The sequence below is a fragment of the Salmo salar genome, chromosome ssa13 (genome assembly GCF_905237065.1).
Source record: "Salmo salar chromosome ssa13, Ssal_v3.1, whole genome shotgun sequence".
In the NCBI taxonomy this organism is placed as follows: domain Eukaryota; kingdom Metazoa; phylum Chordata; class Actinopteri; order Salmoniformes; family Salmonidae; genus Salmo; species Salmo salar.
In genome coordinates this window covers 10580775-10598186 of record NC_059454.1, presented here as the reverse complement: position 1 = coordinate 10598186, position 17412 = coordinate 10580775, and the positions used below count along the sequence as shown (strand labels likewise).

The 17412-nt window shown below is 41.8% G+C and overlaps 1 protein-coding gene across 2 annotated transcripts in view; it reads right to left on the bottom strand.

Annotated features, from left to right (window-relative positions):
* LOC106566415 (copine-5) overlaps nt 1-17412 on the bottom strand; it is a 250283-nt gene that overhangs the window by 21179 nt on the left and 211692 nt on the right. For both annotated transcript variants that reach the window (XM_045692916.1, XM_045692915.1), the window contains 3 exons: nt 12501-12547; nt 11575-11756; nt 3466-3593 (listed from right to left, as the gene is read on the bottom strand). In XM_045692916.1, the coding sequence (XP_045548872.1) occupies nt 3466-3593; nt 11575-11756; nt 12501-12547 (357 nt within the window). The remainder of the gene's footprint in view (nt 1-3465; nt 3594-11574; nt 11757-12500; nt 12548-17412) is intronic.

The following is a 17412-nucleotide window of genomic DNA, read 5'->3' as shown; positions in this document are numbered from 1 at the left end:
TTAGTCATTTTCTAATAGGTAATAAGCAGAAATAAGGGAATACCATCTCTCATAGTAGTAGATGTGAGTTTATCTTTTAAACAATCCACTTATACACAGCTATTAGCTAACGTTAGCTAAAGCAAGCTATCTAGCCTGTTGCTGTTAAAATACAATAAATAATTTGTATTCTGAACTGGAATACACTGATTGACGCAAGATTATTTTAAAGACAAACACACTCACTCAGATCTGGGTTGCTCATCTACAGCAGGAAGCGGTCTCCTGCCTAGCTGAGAAAGCAGTAGATGTTCTGATCCAGTTTGGCACCTCATACGGTGCCTTCGGAAAGTATTCAGACCCCTTGACTTTTTCCACATTTTGTTAGGTTACAGCCTTATTCACCAAATTAATTACATTGTTTTTTCCCCTCATCAATCTGCACACAATAGCCAATAATGGCAAAGCAAAAACAGGTTTAGAATTTTTTGCTAATTTATAAAAATAAAAAAAACGGAAATATCACATTCACATAAGTATTCAGACCCTTTACTCAGTACTCTTTTGAAGCATCTTTTGGAGGGATTACAGGCTTGAGTCTTCTTGGGTACGACGCTCCAAGCTTGGCACACCTGTATTTGGGGAGTTTCTCCCATTCTCTGCAAATCCTCTCAAGCTCTGTGGTATTGTGTGTAGATTGCTGAGGATTTTTATTTATTTAATCCATTTTAGAATGAGTCTGTTTCGTAACAAAATGTGGAAAATGTCAGGAGGTCTGAGTACTTTCCATAAGGCACTGTACCCATGGCAGTGAGGGTACTCAACTCTGGCATACTTTAGAAACAAGTAAAGAAACAGACTCAGTGCTGAGCATGACCAGTGTTGCGCTGTCACTAACTGAGCCCAGAATAGACCTGCTTGTTGAAAACTTCAACCAGTCACACACCTCTCATTAGGACTGTGTGTTTTCTGGTCTACATCTGTGTGATGTGATCAATCAGTTTATTCCAGTTCAGAATAAAACGTTTTTATTTATTGTATTTTAACAGCAACAGTTCCAACCTAGACTTTTTTTCAACAATAATCTCATCAGTAAGATGTACAGTAGTCCTGATAATTTCTACAGTAAGATGTACAGTAGGCCTGATCATTTCTACAGTAAGATGTACAGTAGACCTGATCATTTCTACAGTAAGATGTACAGTAGGCCTGATCATTTCTACAGTAAGATGTACAGTAGGCCTGATCATTTCTATAGTAAGATGTACAGTAGGCCTGATCATTTCTACAGTAAGATGTACAGTAGGCCTGATCATTTCTACAGTAAGATGTACAGTAGGCCTGATCATTTCTATAGTAAGATGTACAGTAGGCCTGATCATTTCTACAGTAAGATGTACAGTAGGCCTGATAATTTTTCATCTGTACTGTTACTTAAGGTTGCACTATCAAACACTGAGCCTGTGTGTGTGTTCTGTTAGACATCTGTGTGATGTGATCAATCAGTTCAGAATTCCAATATATATATATATATATACATACACTACCGTTCAAAAGTTTGGGGTCACTAGAAATGTCCTTGTTTTCCATGCAAACATACATGAAACGAGTTGCAAAATGAATAGGAAACATAGTCAAGATGTTCAGAAGGTTAAAAATAAAGATTTTTTATTTTTAATTGTGTCCCTCAAACTTTGCTTTCGTCAAAGAATCCTCCATTTGCAGCAATTACAGCCTTGCATTCTAGTTGTCAATTTGTTGAGGTAATCTGAAGAGATTTCACTCCATGCTTCCTGAAGCACCTGCCACATGTTGGATGGGCTGATGGGCACTTCTTGCGTACCATACGGTCAAGCTGCTCCCACAACAGCTCAGTAGGGTTGAGATCCGGTGCCTGTGCTGGCCACTCCATTATAGACAGAATACCAGCTGATTGCTTCTTCCCTAAATAGTTAATGCATAGTTTGGAGCTGTGCTTTGGGTTATTGTCATGTTGCAGGAGGAAATTGGCTCCAACTAAGCACTGTCCACAGGGTATGGCATGGTGTTGCAAAATTGAGTGATAGCCTTCCTTCTTCAAGATCCCTTTTACCCTGTACAAATCTCCCACTTTATCACCACCAAAGCACCCCCAGACCATCATATTGCCTCCACCATGCTTGACAGATGGCGTCAAGCACTCCTCCAGCATCTTTCCATTTTTTCTGCGTTTCATGAATGTTCTTCTTTGTGATCCGAACAACTCAAACTTAGATTTGTCTGTCCATAACACTTTTGCTTTTCTTTCAAAAACAAGGACTTTTGTAAGTGACCCCAAACTGTTGAATGGTGGTGTGTATATATATATATATATATATATATATATATATATATATATATATGGGTAGTGTTATTTGTCTATGTTGCATTTGTTCATTGGCATAAGTACAATGAAATGTACCGATATCTATATATAGTTGCATGTTTTCATAAGCTTAGGTCCCAGGAAAGACAGAATTTATAAATTGGGTCCCAGGCTGAAAAAGTTTAAGAAGCCCTGCCTTTGAGCATGGTGAAGTTATTAATTACACTTTGGATGGTGTATCAATACACCCAGTCACTACAAAGATACAGGCGTTGCCGGTGAGGAAGGAAACCGCTCAGGGAATTCACCATGAAGGGAAAGGGTGACTTTAAAACATTTACAGAGTGGTGGCTGCAGCATGCTATGGGTATGTGTGTCATTGGCAAGAACTGGGTAGTTTTTTTGTTGTTGATGAAAATAAATGGAATAGAGTTAAGCACAGGCAAAATCCTAGAGGAAAACCTGGTTCAGTCTGCTTCCAACAGACACTGGGAGACAAATGCACCTTTCAGCAGGACAATAACCTACAATTCAAGGCCAAATATACACTGGAGTTGCTTACCATAACAACATTGAATATTCCTGAGTGGCCTAGATACAGTTTCGACTTAAATCGACTTGAAAATCTATGGAAAGACTTGAAAATGGCTGTCTAGCAATGAACAACCACCAACTTGACAGAGCTTGAAGAATTTAGATAATAATAATGTGCAAGTATTGTACAATCCAGGTGTGCAAAGAGATTTAACCAGAATGAATTACAGCTTTAATCACTGCCAAAGATGATTCTAACATGTACTGACTCAGGGGTGTGAATACTTATGTAAATGTGATATTTCTGTATTTCATTTTCAATACATTTACAATTTAAATATATATTTTTTTCACTTTGTCATTATGGGTTATTGTGAGTAGATGGTTGAGAAAAAAAAAACAATTTAATCAATTTTTAATTCAGGCTGTAACACAATAAAATGTGGAATAAATCAAGGTTTATGAATACTTTCTGAAGCTAAAGCACACAATATTTTTACATACAGCAGCTTAGGACCAAAGAGTTGGTCCTTTATCTCAGTATTATTTTAAACACCAGCAATGGTATTCTCTAGATTAGGATTAGCATATTTTATTCAATGACTCACTTTGCTACGTGGTTGACGACCGGAGCAAAGTTGGTTGGTCCGTAGAGTTGTACAGTCTTTAGACTCTGATGGTATGCTTCAAGAATCCCCTCCATTCCGTTGCAGTAGGGGTTCTCAATGTTGCCATTCTGTGAAGGAGAAAATACAAACATGTTACCTGAATTTTGAATGGTTCATTTCTGAGATATAACCAGGATAATATAGTGAGGGAATGTGAGTGTAAAGGCGTACGCATACATCGGTTCGGTTTGCTCCTAGCAGAATTCGGCTAGGCAAAGCGAACGTCTCTGCTCGCATACTCCCTAAAGACCTCGCTTGTAAAATGAGAAAAAAAATATTACTGTTTTTTGTCCCTCTTAAGCCACCGTAGCAACAACATCGCTAGTAACACTTCCTCAAATTAGTCTGAATTAATTAATCTAAGATAAATCAAGAAATCTGAAATTAATTTTGACATTTTTACTCAGGAGTGGCACAATTTTACATATAACTAAGATGTTGGGGCTTAAAAACAAAGTTGTCATTGTACGCTGATGATTCATGTTTTCTTTTAAATCCACAATTAGAATCCCTCCACAGCCTCAGAGAGGAGCTAGATACTTTTTCTAACCTCTCTGGATTAAAACCAAATTATGATACTATTGTACTATTTTACATATTGGATCACTAAAAAATAAAAAATTTACATAACCGTGTAGTTTAATAATAAAATGGTCTAACATACTCGGTATACATATCCCGAAAGAAAGAAATGATCTCACTTAAATACATTTTAATAAAAAGTTAGCAAAAATAGATAGGTTCCTTTCCATGGTAGCAAGATCTTGTCTATTTGTGGAAAAATCACCCTGATTAACTCTTTAGTCATATCACAGTTTACCTATTTGCTTATGGTTTGGCCTACACCTAGCAACCAGTTGTTTTTTTATTATATGAGCAAAAAATATTACATTTTATTTGGAATGGCAAGCCAGACAAAATTAAAAGGGCCTATTTATATAATGAATATGAATTTGGAGGGCAAAAATGATAAAATATTTAAGCATTAGACCTCTCACTAAAGGCTTCAGTCATACAAAAGTTATACTTTAATCCATTACATTACATTTAAGTCATTTAGCAGACGCTCTTATCCAGAGCGACTTACAAAATGGTGCATTCACCTTATGATATCCAGTGGAACAACCACTTTACAATAGTGCATCTAAATCTTTTAAGGGGGGGGTTAGAAGGATTACTTTATCCTATCCTAGGTATTCCTTAAAGAGGTGGGGTTTCAGGTGTCTCCGGAAGGTGGTGATTGACTCCGCTGTCCTGGCGTCGTGAGGGAGCTTGTTCCACCATTGGGGTGCCAGAGCAGCGAACAGTTTTGACTGGGCTGAGCGGGAACTGTGCTTCCTCAGAGGTAGGGGGGGCCAGCAGGCCAGTGGTGGATGAACGCAGTGCCCTTGTTTGGGTGTAGGGCCTGATCAGAGCCTGAAGGTATGGAGGTGCCGTTCCCTTCACAGCTCCGTAGGCAATCACCATGGTCTTGTAGCGGATGCGAGCTTCAACTGGAAGCCAGTGGAGAGAGCGGAGGAGCGGGGTGACGTGAGAAAACTTGGGAAGGTTGAACACCAGACGGGCTGCGGCGTTCTGGATGAGTTGTAGGGGTTTAATGGCACAGGCAGGGAGCCCAGCCAACAGCGAGTTGCAGTAATCCAGACGGGAGATGACAAGTGCCTGGATTAGGACCTGCGCCGCTTCCTGTGTGAGGCAGGGTCGTACTCTGCGAATGTTGTAGAGCATGAACCTACAGGATCGGGTCACCGCCTTGATGTTAGTGGAGAACGACAGGGTGTTGTCCAGGATCACGCCAAGGTTCTTAGCACTCTGGGAGAAGGACACAAGGGAGTTGTCAACCGTGATGGCGAGATCATGGAACATGGATCATGGAACGGGCAGTCCTTCCCCGGGAGGAAGAGCAGCTCCGTCTTGCCGAGGTTCAGCTTGAGCTGGTGATCCGTCATCAATAATAATAATAATAATAACAATAATCCGAACTGGTTCTCTAGCAAATTAGTAAGAATGTCTCACCCCATGTTCAAGAAGGGCCTTTTTCCCTCTATTAGATTATTTGAAAACGAAACTATCTACAAAATATCGTAATTTTTTTAAACAAACCATAGAAAGTTGATTGCAATTTCAGTTTAATCCATCAGAAAATACAGAACAAATAATTCAACAAATAGTGTGGTTAAACTCAAATATACAAATTGATTAAAAAAAACGTCGTTTTTTTATTTAAAAAAAAAGTATAATCTTTGTAAATAATATCATAAATAGGACTGGTGGAGTTATGTCACACATGCAGCCAACACAAATATATGTAAATGTCTGCTCTACCAAAAATTACAACCAACTAATTGCAGCGTTACTGCAAAAATGGAAGAGGGAAAAAGTAAGGAACTTGTCTGTCGGACCTGCATTAAAGACCAAAACTAGTTAAAGAAAATTATGATAAATAAAAATATATACCAGTTTCATTTAAGGACCATATAGATTGTAAAATAGTTGGGAAGAGATTTTTGATGTACTGACTCCATGGTATCTGGTTTATGAATTGACACGCAAAACAACGTCGGATTCAAAACTTAGAACTTTTCAATTTAAATTATTATACAAAATTCTTGCAACCAATAGAATGTTATAGATATGGGGACACAACCTTCACAGCGCTGCAGATTCTGCTGCGAGGAGGCAGATTCATTAGATCATTTATTTTGAATTGCAAAATTTACCTGGAGCTAACGCTGCAGATAACAATACTGGGTGATTTGAAAAGTCATAGTCAATCGATCATTAATATTATAATACTTTTAGCTAAAATATTTATATTCAATTTACAATCTGTAGAAACTACGAGAATAGAAAGGTTCAGAACATTTTTGAAGCATCACAGCACAGTTTAAAAATGTATGGTAAATAAAATCCAATATGGACGGGGTTAAGAGATAGATGGGAGGGGTTGAATGGAGCTGAAGGGTGGGACGAATAACAGCAAGATAACAAATGTAAAATATACTGTGTCTGTAAAATGTATTTAGGTTAAGAAATGTTGTGAAATAGCACAGTTAAAAATATATAGCAAATAGAAATCAAATTTGATGGACATCAGAAATAGAGGAAAGCCAGGACTAAAAACAAACAAAATATAACTATTTAAAATAGATTGTGTCCGTAAAATGTAAAAGCTGTATGTATAAGCTGGAAGTGGAAGCCTAAGTGTTGTTGTTCATTAGTTTACTCCAATTAGGGGAGGGGTGGTAGGTTTTGCGGGAAATAATAAAGGAACAAAAATAGTATATATATATATAAAAAATGTAAAGTTTCAGGGCAGTACTTCTCAAGTGAAAAAATGTCCATGAAAACTAGTAGTCTACTGCAGAAAGAAGGGACTAGCTGCTGCACTCTCTCCTCTCTCTCGTTGAATGACAGTGTAGGTTCCGTCCCTCTCTTCGCCCCAACCTGGGCTCGAACCAGGGACCCTTGCACACATCAACAACTGACACCCCACGAAGCATCGTTACCCATCGCGCCACAAAAGCCGCGGCCCTTGCAACGCAAGGGGCAACCCTACTTCAAGTCTCAGAGCGAGTGACGTCACCGATTGAAACGCTATTAGCGCGCACCACCGCTAACTAACTAGCCATTTCACATCGGTTACAACAGCAAGCACATCATTGAAGAATCCTGTTCACAATTCCCACCCCTACTGTTGATCAATCACCAACGAAGGAGCATAGACTTCGGATACCGAATTTCGACTTGCCTCAAGAAAAAAAAATTGTGCGCAAACAGCCGAAGAAAATAACCTGCCGAACACCAAAATGAATAAAAACTTCACAAAATTCTTTCATTAATATATGCACAAACTGTTTCGACTGGGAAGCATGCGACAGGCTTTAATCTCTATAGATAGTGATTTTTATAAGCCTCCAACCTAAAACCAACATCATTCTACGTTCACTGTACAGCAAATGAGAATAGAAACCTTTGAAAGCATGCTGGTTGGTTGGTTTTCATCATATTGTCAGATGTGTGAATAATCTTAATCAGAAAGAAGGGTGAGATGGTGGATACCCTGCCGATGGGCTGCTCACCACCATCCACATTAACTGGCTGATTTAAGACTAATTGATTTAAGAATCCTTAAGGCTTACAGAAGCTAATTTGCACTATAAAAGGTTTAAATTAAGCCTGTGTTTTAATTTATGCATGCTCATATCTGTCATTGGAACACACATGTTCACACACTCTCTGTCTTCTCTGTGTCCCCACTGTCTCTGTCACACACACACACACACACACACACACACACACACACACACACACACACACACACACACACACACACACACACACACACACACACACACACACACACACACAGACACACACACACACACACATATTCAAACAAAATATGTTTGTAGCATTGCGCCGGAGGAGATGGCTGCCGAGCTCCTAACCAATTGGGCTATTGTCTATGTTTTTTTGCATTGTTTGTAACTTATTTCGTAAATAATGTTTCTGCCACTGTTTCTGCCACCGTCTCTTGTGACCGAAAAGAGCTCCTGGATATCAGGAGAGCGATTACTCACATGGATGAAAAACATTTCTTTAACGAGTCAGACGCGAATGGTTTACTTCAGACACCGGAAAAGGCCCAAATCCCTGTCATTCTCATGAAGAAGAGACGGAGATATCGGAGATGTAGGTAGGGGTGCCTCGTAATGATCTGACGGCGAGTGGGTAATCCGCCTCTTCCATCAGCCAACGTGCAATCATTGGATAAAAAAATGGATGAGCTCCGATCAAGACTAACCTACCACTTGGACATTAAAACTGTAATATCTTATGTTTCACCGAGTCGTGGCTGAACGACTGCCACGTCCTGACCAGTGAGAAGGGTCATTTTGCCATAGTAGAATGGTCAGGGCGTGGCAGGGTGGTTGTTTTGGATGTTTTGGGGTTGGTTTGTTTCTAGGGGATTTGTTCTAGTTTTCTGTTTCTATGTTTCATTTTCCATGTGTGGCCGAGTACGGTTTCCAATCAGAGGCAGGTGTCTTTCGTTGTCTCTGATTGGAAGCCATACTTAGGCATCCTGTTTTTCTTGGGTTTTGTGGGTGTTTGCTTTCCGTATAGTCTGTGAACCTTACGGAACTGTTTGCTGTCGTTAGTTTTTTTCTTTGTTTAAGTGTTCTCTTAAAATAAATAAGTAAGAATGAGCACTCTACACGCTGCGCCTTGGTCCCCTTTATACGACCCGCGTGACAACGACGACATGGATAAGATAATGCTGGCTGGGTTTTCGGTCCATCGGCAAGATAGAACAGCTACCTCCAGTAAGACAAGGGGTGGCGGTCTGTGTCTATCTGTAAATAACAGCTGGTGCACAAAATCAAATATTAAGGAAGTCTCGAGGTTTTGCTCGGCTGAGGTAGAGTATGTAATTTTAAGCTAAAGACCACACGGTTTACCAAGAATGCTTTTCATTAATTTTAGGCTCCCCAGCGGTGCAGCAGTCTAAGGCAATGCATCTCACTTCTAGAGGCGTCACTACAGACCCTAGATCGATTCCAGGCGGTGCACAGTTGGCCCAGCGTCGTCCGGGTTAGGGTTTGGCCGGGGTAGGCCGTCATTCTAAAGAATAATTTGTTCTGTTCTTAACTGACTTGCCTAGTTAAAGGTTAAATTAAATGTCTATTTACCCCTGCAAACCGATGCTGGCACTAAGGCCGCACTCAACGAGCTGTATAAGGCCACAAGCAAACAACACATTTGCTCATCCAGAGGCGGCGTTCCTAGTGGCCAGGGACTTTAATGCAGGGAAACCTAAATCCGTTTTATCCTATTTCTACCAGCATGTTACATGTGCAACCAGAGGAAAATAAACTCTAGACCACCTTTACTCCACACACAGATACGCGCACAAAGCTCTCCCTTGCTCTACATTTGGCAAATATGACCATAACTCTATCCTCCTGATTCCAGCATACAATAAAAAACTAAAGCGGGAAGTACTAGTGACTCGCTCAATACGAAAGTGGTCAAATGACGCAGATGCTAAGCTACAGGACTGTTTTGCTAGCATATACCGGAATATGTTCCAGGATTCTTGCAATGGCATTGAGTAGTACACCACATCAGTCACTGGCTTCATCAATAAGTGCATCGATGATGTCATCCCCACAGTGACTGTACGTACATACCCCAACCAGAAGCCATGGATTACAGGCAACATCCTCACTGTGCTAAAGGGTAGAGCTCCCACTTTCAAGGAGTGGGACTCTAACCTGGACACCTATAAGAAATCCCGCTATGCCCTCAGACAAACCATCAAACAGGCAAAGTGTCAATAAAGGACTAAGATTGAATCGTACTACACCAGTTCCGATGCTCGTCGGATGTGGCAGGGCTTGCAAACTATTACGGACTACAAAGGGAAGCAAAGCTGCGAGCTGCCCAGTGACATGAGCCTACCAGATGAGCTAAATTACTTTTATGCTCGCATTGAGGCAAGCAAAACTGAAGCATGCATGAGAGCACCAGCTGTTCACGATGTGAGCAAGACCTTTAAACAGGTTAACATTCAAAAGGCCACAGGGCCAGACGGGTTACCAGGACATGTACTCAGAGCATGCGCAGACCAACTGGCAAGTGTCTTCACTGACATGTTCAACCTCTCCCTGACCGAGTCTGTAATACCTACATGTTTCCAGCAGACCACCATAGTCCCTGTGCCCAAGAACACCAAGGTAACCTGCCTAAATGACTACCAACACATAGCACTCACATCTGTAGCCATGAAGTGCTTTGAAATGTTGGTCATGGCTCACATCAACAGCATTATACCAGAAACCTTAGACCCTCACCAATTTGCATACTGCCCCAACAAATCCACATATGACACAATCTCTATTGCACTCCACACTGTCCTTTTCCACCTGGACAAGAGGAACACCTACATGAGAATGCTATTCATTGACTACAGCTCAGCGTTCAACACCATAGTGCCCTCAAAGCTCATCACTAAGCGAAGGACCCTGGGACTAAACACCTCCCTCTGCAACTGGATCCTGGACTTCCTGACGGGCCGCCCCCCAGGTGGTAAAGGTAGGTAACAACACATCTGTCACGCTGATCCTCAACACGGGGGCCCCTCAGAGGTGCGTGCTCAGTCCCCTCCTGTACTCCTGTTCACCCATGACTGCATAGTCAAGCACGACTCCAACACTACTGGTTGTAACACCGCCTGGTATGGCAACTGCTCGGCCTCCAAACGCAAGGCACTACAGAGGGTAGTGCGTATGGCCCAGTACATCCCTGGGGCCAAGCTTCCTGCCATCCAGGAACTCTATACGAGGCGGTGTCAGAGGAAGGCCCTAAAAATGGTCAAAGACTCCAGCCACCCTAGTCATAGACTGTTCTCTCTGCTACCGCACAGCAAACGGTAGCGGAGCGACACGTCTAGGTCCAAAAGGCTTTTCAACAGTTTCTACCCCCAAGCCATAAGACTGCTGAACAGCTAATCAAATGGCTATCCGGACTATATGCATTGACCCCCCCCCCCCCCCCACCTAATTTTTATGCTGCTGCTACTCTGTTTATTATCTATGCATAGTCACTTTACCTCTACCTACATGTACATATTACAATTACCTCAACTAACCTGTGCCCCTTCACATTGACTGTACCTGTACCCCCTGTATGTAGCCCTGAGAGGCCCCCGTGTTGAGAATCATGTGTTGTTACCTAACCTTACCACCTGGGGGCGGCCTGTCAGGAAGTCCAGGATCCAGTTGCAGAGGGAGGTGTTTAGTCCCAGGGTCCCTAGCTAAAGTGATGAGCTTTGAGGGCACTATGGTGTTGAACGATGAGCTGTAGTCAATGACTAGCATTCTCACGTAGGTGTTCCGTAGGTGTTACAGGATAATTAACTGGGGGGAACTCATTGGACATCAGATAACACCCAGCTGTGTCCGTTGTGTGTGTGTGCGAATGTGTGTGTGTGGGGGGGGGTTGGGTGTTTGTGTGTGCAGTCATATGATGATGATAGATAGTTACCAAGGGGAACTCATGGGAGACTTGTCCATCAGGGGGCAGCTTGGCTCCGAAACCCAGAGCAGGGAACATCTTATCACTGTCATAGTCCTGAATGATCTCTCCTACAGCCTTCAGGGCCATGGCGTATGCATTCATCTGGTACGGGTTCATGTAGTGTAGAGAGGTGGACTGGGACGGGTTACCTAGGGAGGGTCAGAGGTTAGAGGTGAGTGATGCAACATACTGGACTGAAGACTCTCACAGTGAGACATCCAAGACCAGCAACATGGAAACTCAGTCTTAATTCAGTAAAGCTAACACAGTCAGTAGAGCTAACGCAGTCAGTAAAGCTAACGCAGTCAGTAAAGCTAACGCAGTCAGAAAATCTAACGCAGTCAGAAAATCTAACGCAGTCAGTAAAGCTAACGCAGTCAGTAGAGCTTACGCAGTCAGTAGAGCTAAAGCAGTCAGTAAAGCTAACGCAGTCAGTAAAGCTAACGCAGTCAGTAAAGCTAACGCAGTCAGTAAAGCTAACGCAGTCAGTAAAGCTAACGCAGTCAGTAGAGCTAACGCAGTCAGTAAAGCTAACGCAGTGAGAAAAGCTAACGCAGTGAGAAAAGCTAACGCAGTCAGTAAAGCTAACGCAGTCAGTAAAGCTAACGCAGTCAGTAGAGCTAACGCAGTCAGTAGAGCTAACACAGTCAGTAAAACTAACACAGTCCGAAAAGCTAACACAGTCTGAAAAGCTAACACAGTCAGTAAAGCTAACACAGTAATAGTATTGTAGTGTGATTTTCAATAGCTTTGTAAATGGGATTGCATTGGAATTGCATGTTTCATTATAGACTTTGTGTTTGGTGAAACCACAATGTAACCCAGTCTTTTACAAAAGAGTAGTGTCATAAATTGGTAAGAGTGGAGTGTAGTAGAAAAGTACCAGCCCTCACCATTGGATGCAGTGAAATCAATGGCCACCGTGAAGTGAATCTGGGTTCTGGAAGAAAAAACAGAGAGAAGAAGATTGATATTAGAGAACTGTTTCCTGGTGTTTCATTTTATAATTATGTTGAGCTAGTGTTGCCCACCTTGACTAGCTAAACAACCACTCTGTCTCCCCACTCTGGGTGTTTCTCAATACACATCCAACCGTCGCTCCAAACCCTTATGTGCCGACGATGTTCTCTTGAGTACGTTCTTGTGAGGACAAGAGTGAGGACAATGTACAAAACATTCCATTTGAGAAGCACTCCCATTCCCCCTCCTGTATTACCCTGCTTCTACCCATTCACGGAACCTTCTTCCAGCCAGGACAATGGCAACAATAGAGACCAAAACAACATATACACAAAGCAAAATGTTTTTACTTTATAACTATCAGCTAGCTATATGTGAATCGTAATAATGTAGCTAACCAGATAGTTTAACAGGCAAAAATGACTTAAATCTAATATTATGAAAGATAGATGTCAATTCTTGGTGGGTATCTAGCTAGCTAGCAGGGCTCCGTAGCGGTGCAACTGTCTAAGGAACTACATCGCAGTGCTAGTGTCACTATAGACCCTGGTTCGACCCTGGGCTCTATCACAACTTGCTGTGATCGGGAGTCCCATAAGGACAAAGCACAATTGGCCCAGCGTTGTCCGGGTTAGGGGAGGGTTTGGCCGGGGTAGGCCGTCATTGTAAATAAGAATTTGTTCTTAATTGGCTTGCCGAGTTAAATAAATTAAAAGCAAACAGTACTAGCTAGCCAGTTAGCATTATTGACTATTTTGGACTTACAATCTACAGTATGTAGGCAGTAGAACATGCCGAAATTAACATAGTATGTATTAACGTATCAACATAAAATATTGGAGCCAAGTAACACATGAGATGTGAATGGGCAGCATTTCATTCTGAAGTCGGAGTGTATTTTCTCTCAATAATGTCCGCCATTCACTTCAAGAAATGTTGAGTAATTTATTTATGTGGTTGCATCATATTTCTTTGATGCATGCTTCAAAATATGTACAAATGGAGTATGCATTCGAGAAGTGCCCTGCGTGCTCCGTTTGACTTGGACTGCGTGCTCCGTTTGATCCTCCGACCCTCCTCTGCTCCAATTGGCATGGTCAGAACACGGTAATATGCATTTTGAGAAACACCTGACTCCGCTACGTACTTCTACTTACAGCTTTCCACCTCTTTCTTCACCTGTCTGTTCCACTTCTCTCTCTCTCTCTCTCTACCTCTCTGTTCTATCTCTCTCTCAATCTCTCTCTCTCGCTCTCTCTCTCTCTCTCTCAATCTCTCTCTCTCTCTCTTTCTCTCTCTCTCTCCACCTGTCTGTTCCACCTCTCTCTCTCTCTCTCTCTCTCTCTCTCTCTCTCAATCTCTCTCTCTCTCTCACTCTCTCTCTCTCTCTCCACCTCTCTGTTCTACCTCTCTTTCTCGCTCTCTCTCTCAATTCAATTCAATTCAATTCAATTCAAAGGCTTTATATGCATGGGAAACATATGTTAACATTGCCAAAGCAAGTGAAGTAGATAATAAACAAAAGTGAAATAAATAAACATAAATATGGGTTGTAATCTTTTTTTACAATGTTGTTTGTTCTTCACTGGTTGCCCTTTTCTTGTGGCACCAGATCACAAATATTGCTGCTTTGATGGCACACTGTGGTATTTAACCCAGTAGATATGGGAGTTTATCAAAATTGGGTTTGTTTTTAAATTCCTTGTGGATCTGTGTAATCTGAGGGAAATATGTGTCTCTAATATGGTCATACAGTTGGCAGGAGATTAGGAAGTGCAGCTCAGTTTCTCATCTCTTTCTCTCTCTTTCTTTCTCTGTCTGTCTCTCTCTCTCTCTCTCTCTCTTTCTCTGTCTGGCTCTATCTCTCAGCTCTTTCTCCACCCCCCCTCTCTATCTCTCTCCATCTCTTTCTTTCTTTCTTTCTTTCTTTCTTTCTTTCTTTCTTTCTTTCTTTCTTTCTTTCTTTCTTTCTTTCTTTCTTTCTTTCTTTCTTTCTTTCTTTCTTTCTTTCTCTCTCTCTCTCAATCTCTTTCTCCACCCCTATCTCTGACTCAATATCTCTCTCCATCTCTCTGTTCCACCTCTCAATTTAATTTCAATTTAAGGGCTTTATTGGCATGGGAAACACATGTTTACATTGCCAAAGCAAGTCAAATACATAATAAAAAAAGAGAAACAAACAATATATTATTTTACAGTAAACATTACACTCACAAAAGTTCCAAAAGAATAAAGACATTTCAAATGTCATATTATGTGCAAATAGTTAAAGTACAAAGGGGAAAATAAATGTAAATATGGGTTGTATTTATGGTTTTTGTTCTTCCCTAGTTGCCCTTTTCTTATGGCAACAGGTCACAAATCTTGCTGCTGTGATTGCACACTGTGGTATTTCATCCAATAAATATGGGAGTTTATCAAAGTTGTCTGTTTTCTAATTCTTTATGGGTCTATGTCATCTGAGTGAAATATGTGTCTCTAATATGGTCATACATTTAGCAGGAGGTTAGGAAGTGCAGCTCAGTTTCCACCTCATTTTGTGGGTAGTGTGCACATAGCCTGTCTTCTCTTGAGAGCCAGGTCTGCCTACGGCGGACTTTCTCAATAGCAAGGCCATGCTCACCGAGTCTGTACATAGTCAAAGCTTTCTTTAAGTTTGGGTCAGTGACAGTGGTCAGGTATTCTGCCACTGTGTACTCTCTGTTTAGGGCAAAATAGCATTCTAGTTTGCTCAGTTTTTTTGTTGATTCTTTCCAATGTGTCAAGTAATTATCTTTTTGCTTTCTCATGATTTGGTTGGGTCTAATTGTGTTGCTGTCCTGGGGCTCTGTGGGGTCTGTTTGTGTTTGTGAAAAGAGCCCCAGGACCAGCTTGCTTAGAGGACTCTTCTTCAGGTTCATCTCTCTGTAGGTGATGGCTTTGCTATGGAATGTTTGGGAATCGCTTCATTTTAGGTGGTTGTAGAATTTAAGAGCTCTTTTCTGGATTTTGATAATTAGCGGGTATCGGCCTAATTCTGCTCCTCGTGCATTATTATTATTTTTTACTGTTAGCGTGCACCACCGCTAACTAACTAGCCATTTTACATCGGTTACACTCACCCCCCTTTTGACCTCCTTCTTTTCCGCAGCAACCAGTTATCCGGGTCAACAGCATCAATGTAACAGTTTAGCTTCCGTCCCTCTCCTCACCCCAACCTGGGCTTGAACCAGGGACCCTCTGTACACATCAACAACTGACACCCCACGAAGCATCGTTAACCATCGTGCCACAAAAGCCACGGCCCTTGCAGAGCAAGGGGAACAACTACTTCAGGTCTCAGAGCGAGTGACGTCACCCGATTGAAATGCTATTAGCGCGCACCACCGCTAACTAACTAGCCATTTCACATCGGTTACACACATTAATAATATTTCTGCAGAGTCTCAATTTGGTATTTGTCCCATTTTTTTTATTCTTGGTTGGTGAGTAGACCCCAGACCTCACAACCATAAAGGTCAATGCGTTCTATAACTGATTCAAGTATTTTCTGCCAGATCCCAGGGCCCAGGTCTGACAGAATCTGTGCAGAAGATCTAGGTGCTGCTCGTGCCCTCCTTGGTTAGTGACAGAAGCACCAGATCATCAGCAAACAGCACACATTTGACTTCAGATTCTAGTTGGTTGAGGGTGGGTGCTGCAGACAGTGCCCTCACCATTTACTTGATATATATATATATATATGTTGAAGAGGGTGGGGCTTAAGTTGCATCCCTGACTCACCTCACGGCCCTGTGGAAAGGAATGTGTTTTTTTTGCCAATTTTAACCGCACACTTGTTGTTTGTGTACATGGATTTAATAATGTGGTATGTTTTTCCCCAACACCACTTTTCATCAATTTGTAAAGCAGACCTTCATGGCAAATTGAGTCAAAAGCTTTTTGAAATCAACAAAGCATGAGAAGACTTTGCCTTTGTTTTGGTTTGTTTGTTTGTCAATTAGGGTGTGCAAGGTGAATACGTGGTCTGTTGTACAGTAATTTGGTAAAAAGCCAATTTGAAAATTGCTCAGTACAATGTTTTCACTGAGGAAATGTACGAGTCTGCTGTTAATGATAATGCAGAAGATTTTCCATGGTTGCTGTTGACGCATATCCCACGGTAGTTATTGGGGTCAAATTTTTCTCTACTTTTGTGGATTGGGGTGATCAGTTCTTGGTTCCAAAAATTGGGGAAGGTTTCTCTCTCTCTCTCAATCTCCCTCTCCACCTCTCTGTTCTACCTCTCTCTCTCCTTTTCCCTCCCCCTATCTCACTGTTCCACCTCTCTTTTTCTCTTCACCTCTCTGTTCCACCTCTCTCTCCCTCCCCTCTCTCTCACCTCTCTGTTCACTCTCTCTCTCTCTCTCTCTCCACCCCTCTGTTCCATCTCTCTCTCTCGGTCTCCCCCGCTCTCTCTCTCCACATCTCTGTCTCCTACAAAGATACTCTTATATGACAGCTCTCTGTCTCCTACAAAGTTACCATTACGTCCCGTCGGCTTAAATACATAATCCTCCCCACCGCAATTACCCAGAAGCCATCACTTCACTCTCTGCCCCAGCTCTCACCTGGGAGAGAAGCACAGACCAAACCGACCCAACTGCCTTTCCTGCTCAAGCGGGGAGACTTCTCAAAAATGAAGGTAGATTTTTTTGTTTATTTCATATTTTTTATCCTGTCTCCCAGCAGTGTAGGAGAAATTAATTCACGTTCACGGCAGCAGAGCAGCAGCCGGTCTGGTTTCCAAGCCCAGTTAGGCAGCAAGTCAGTCATGTTCAACCCCGTCTGAGGCCCACTACTGTGGAATATTAACATCATTAATTT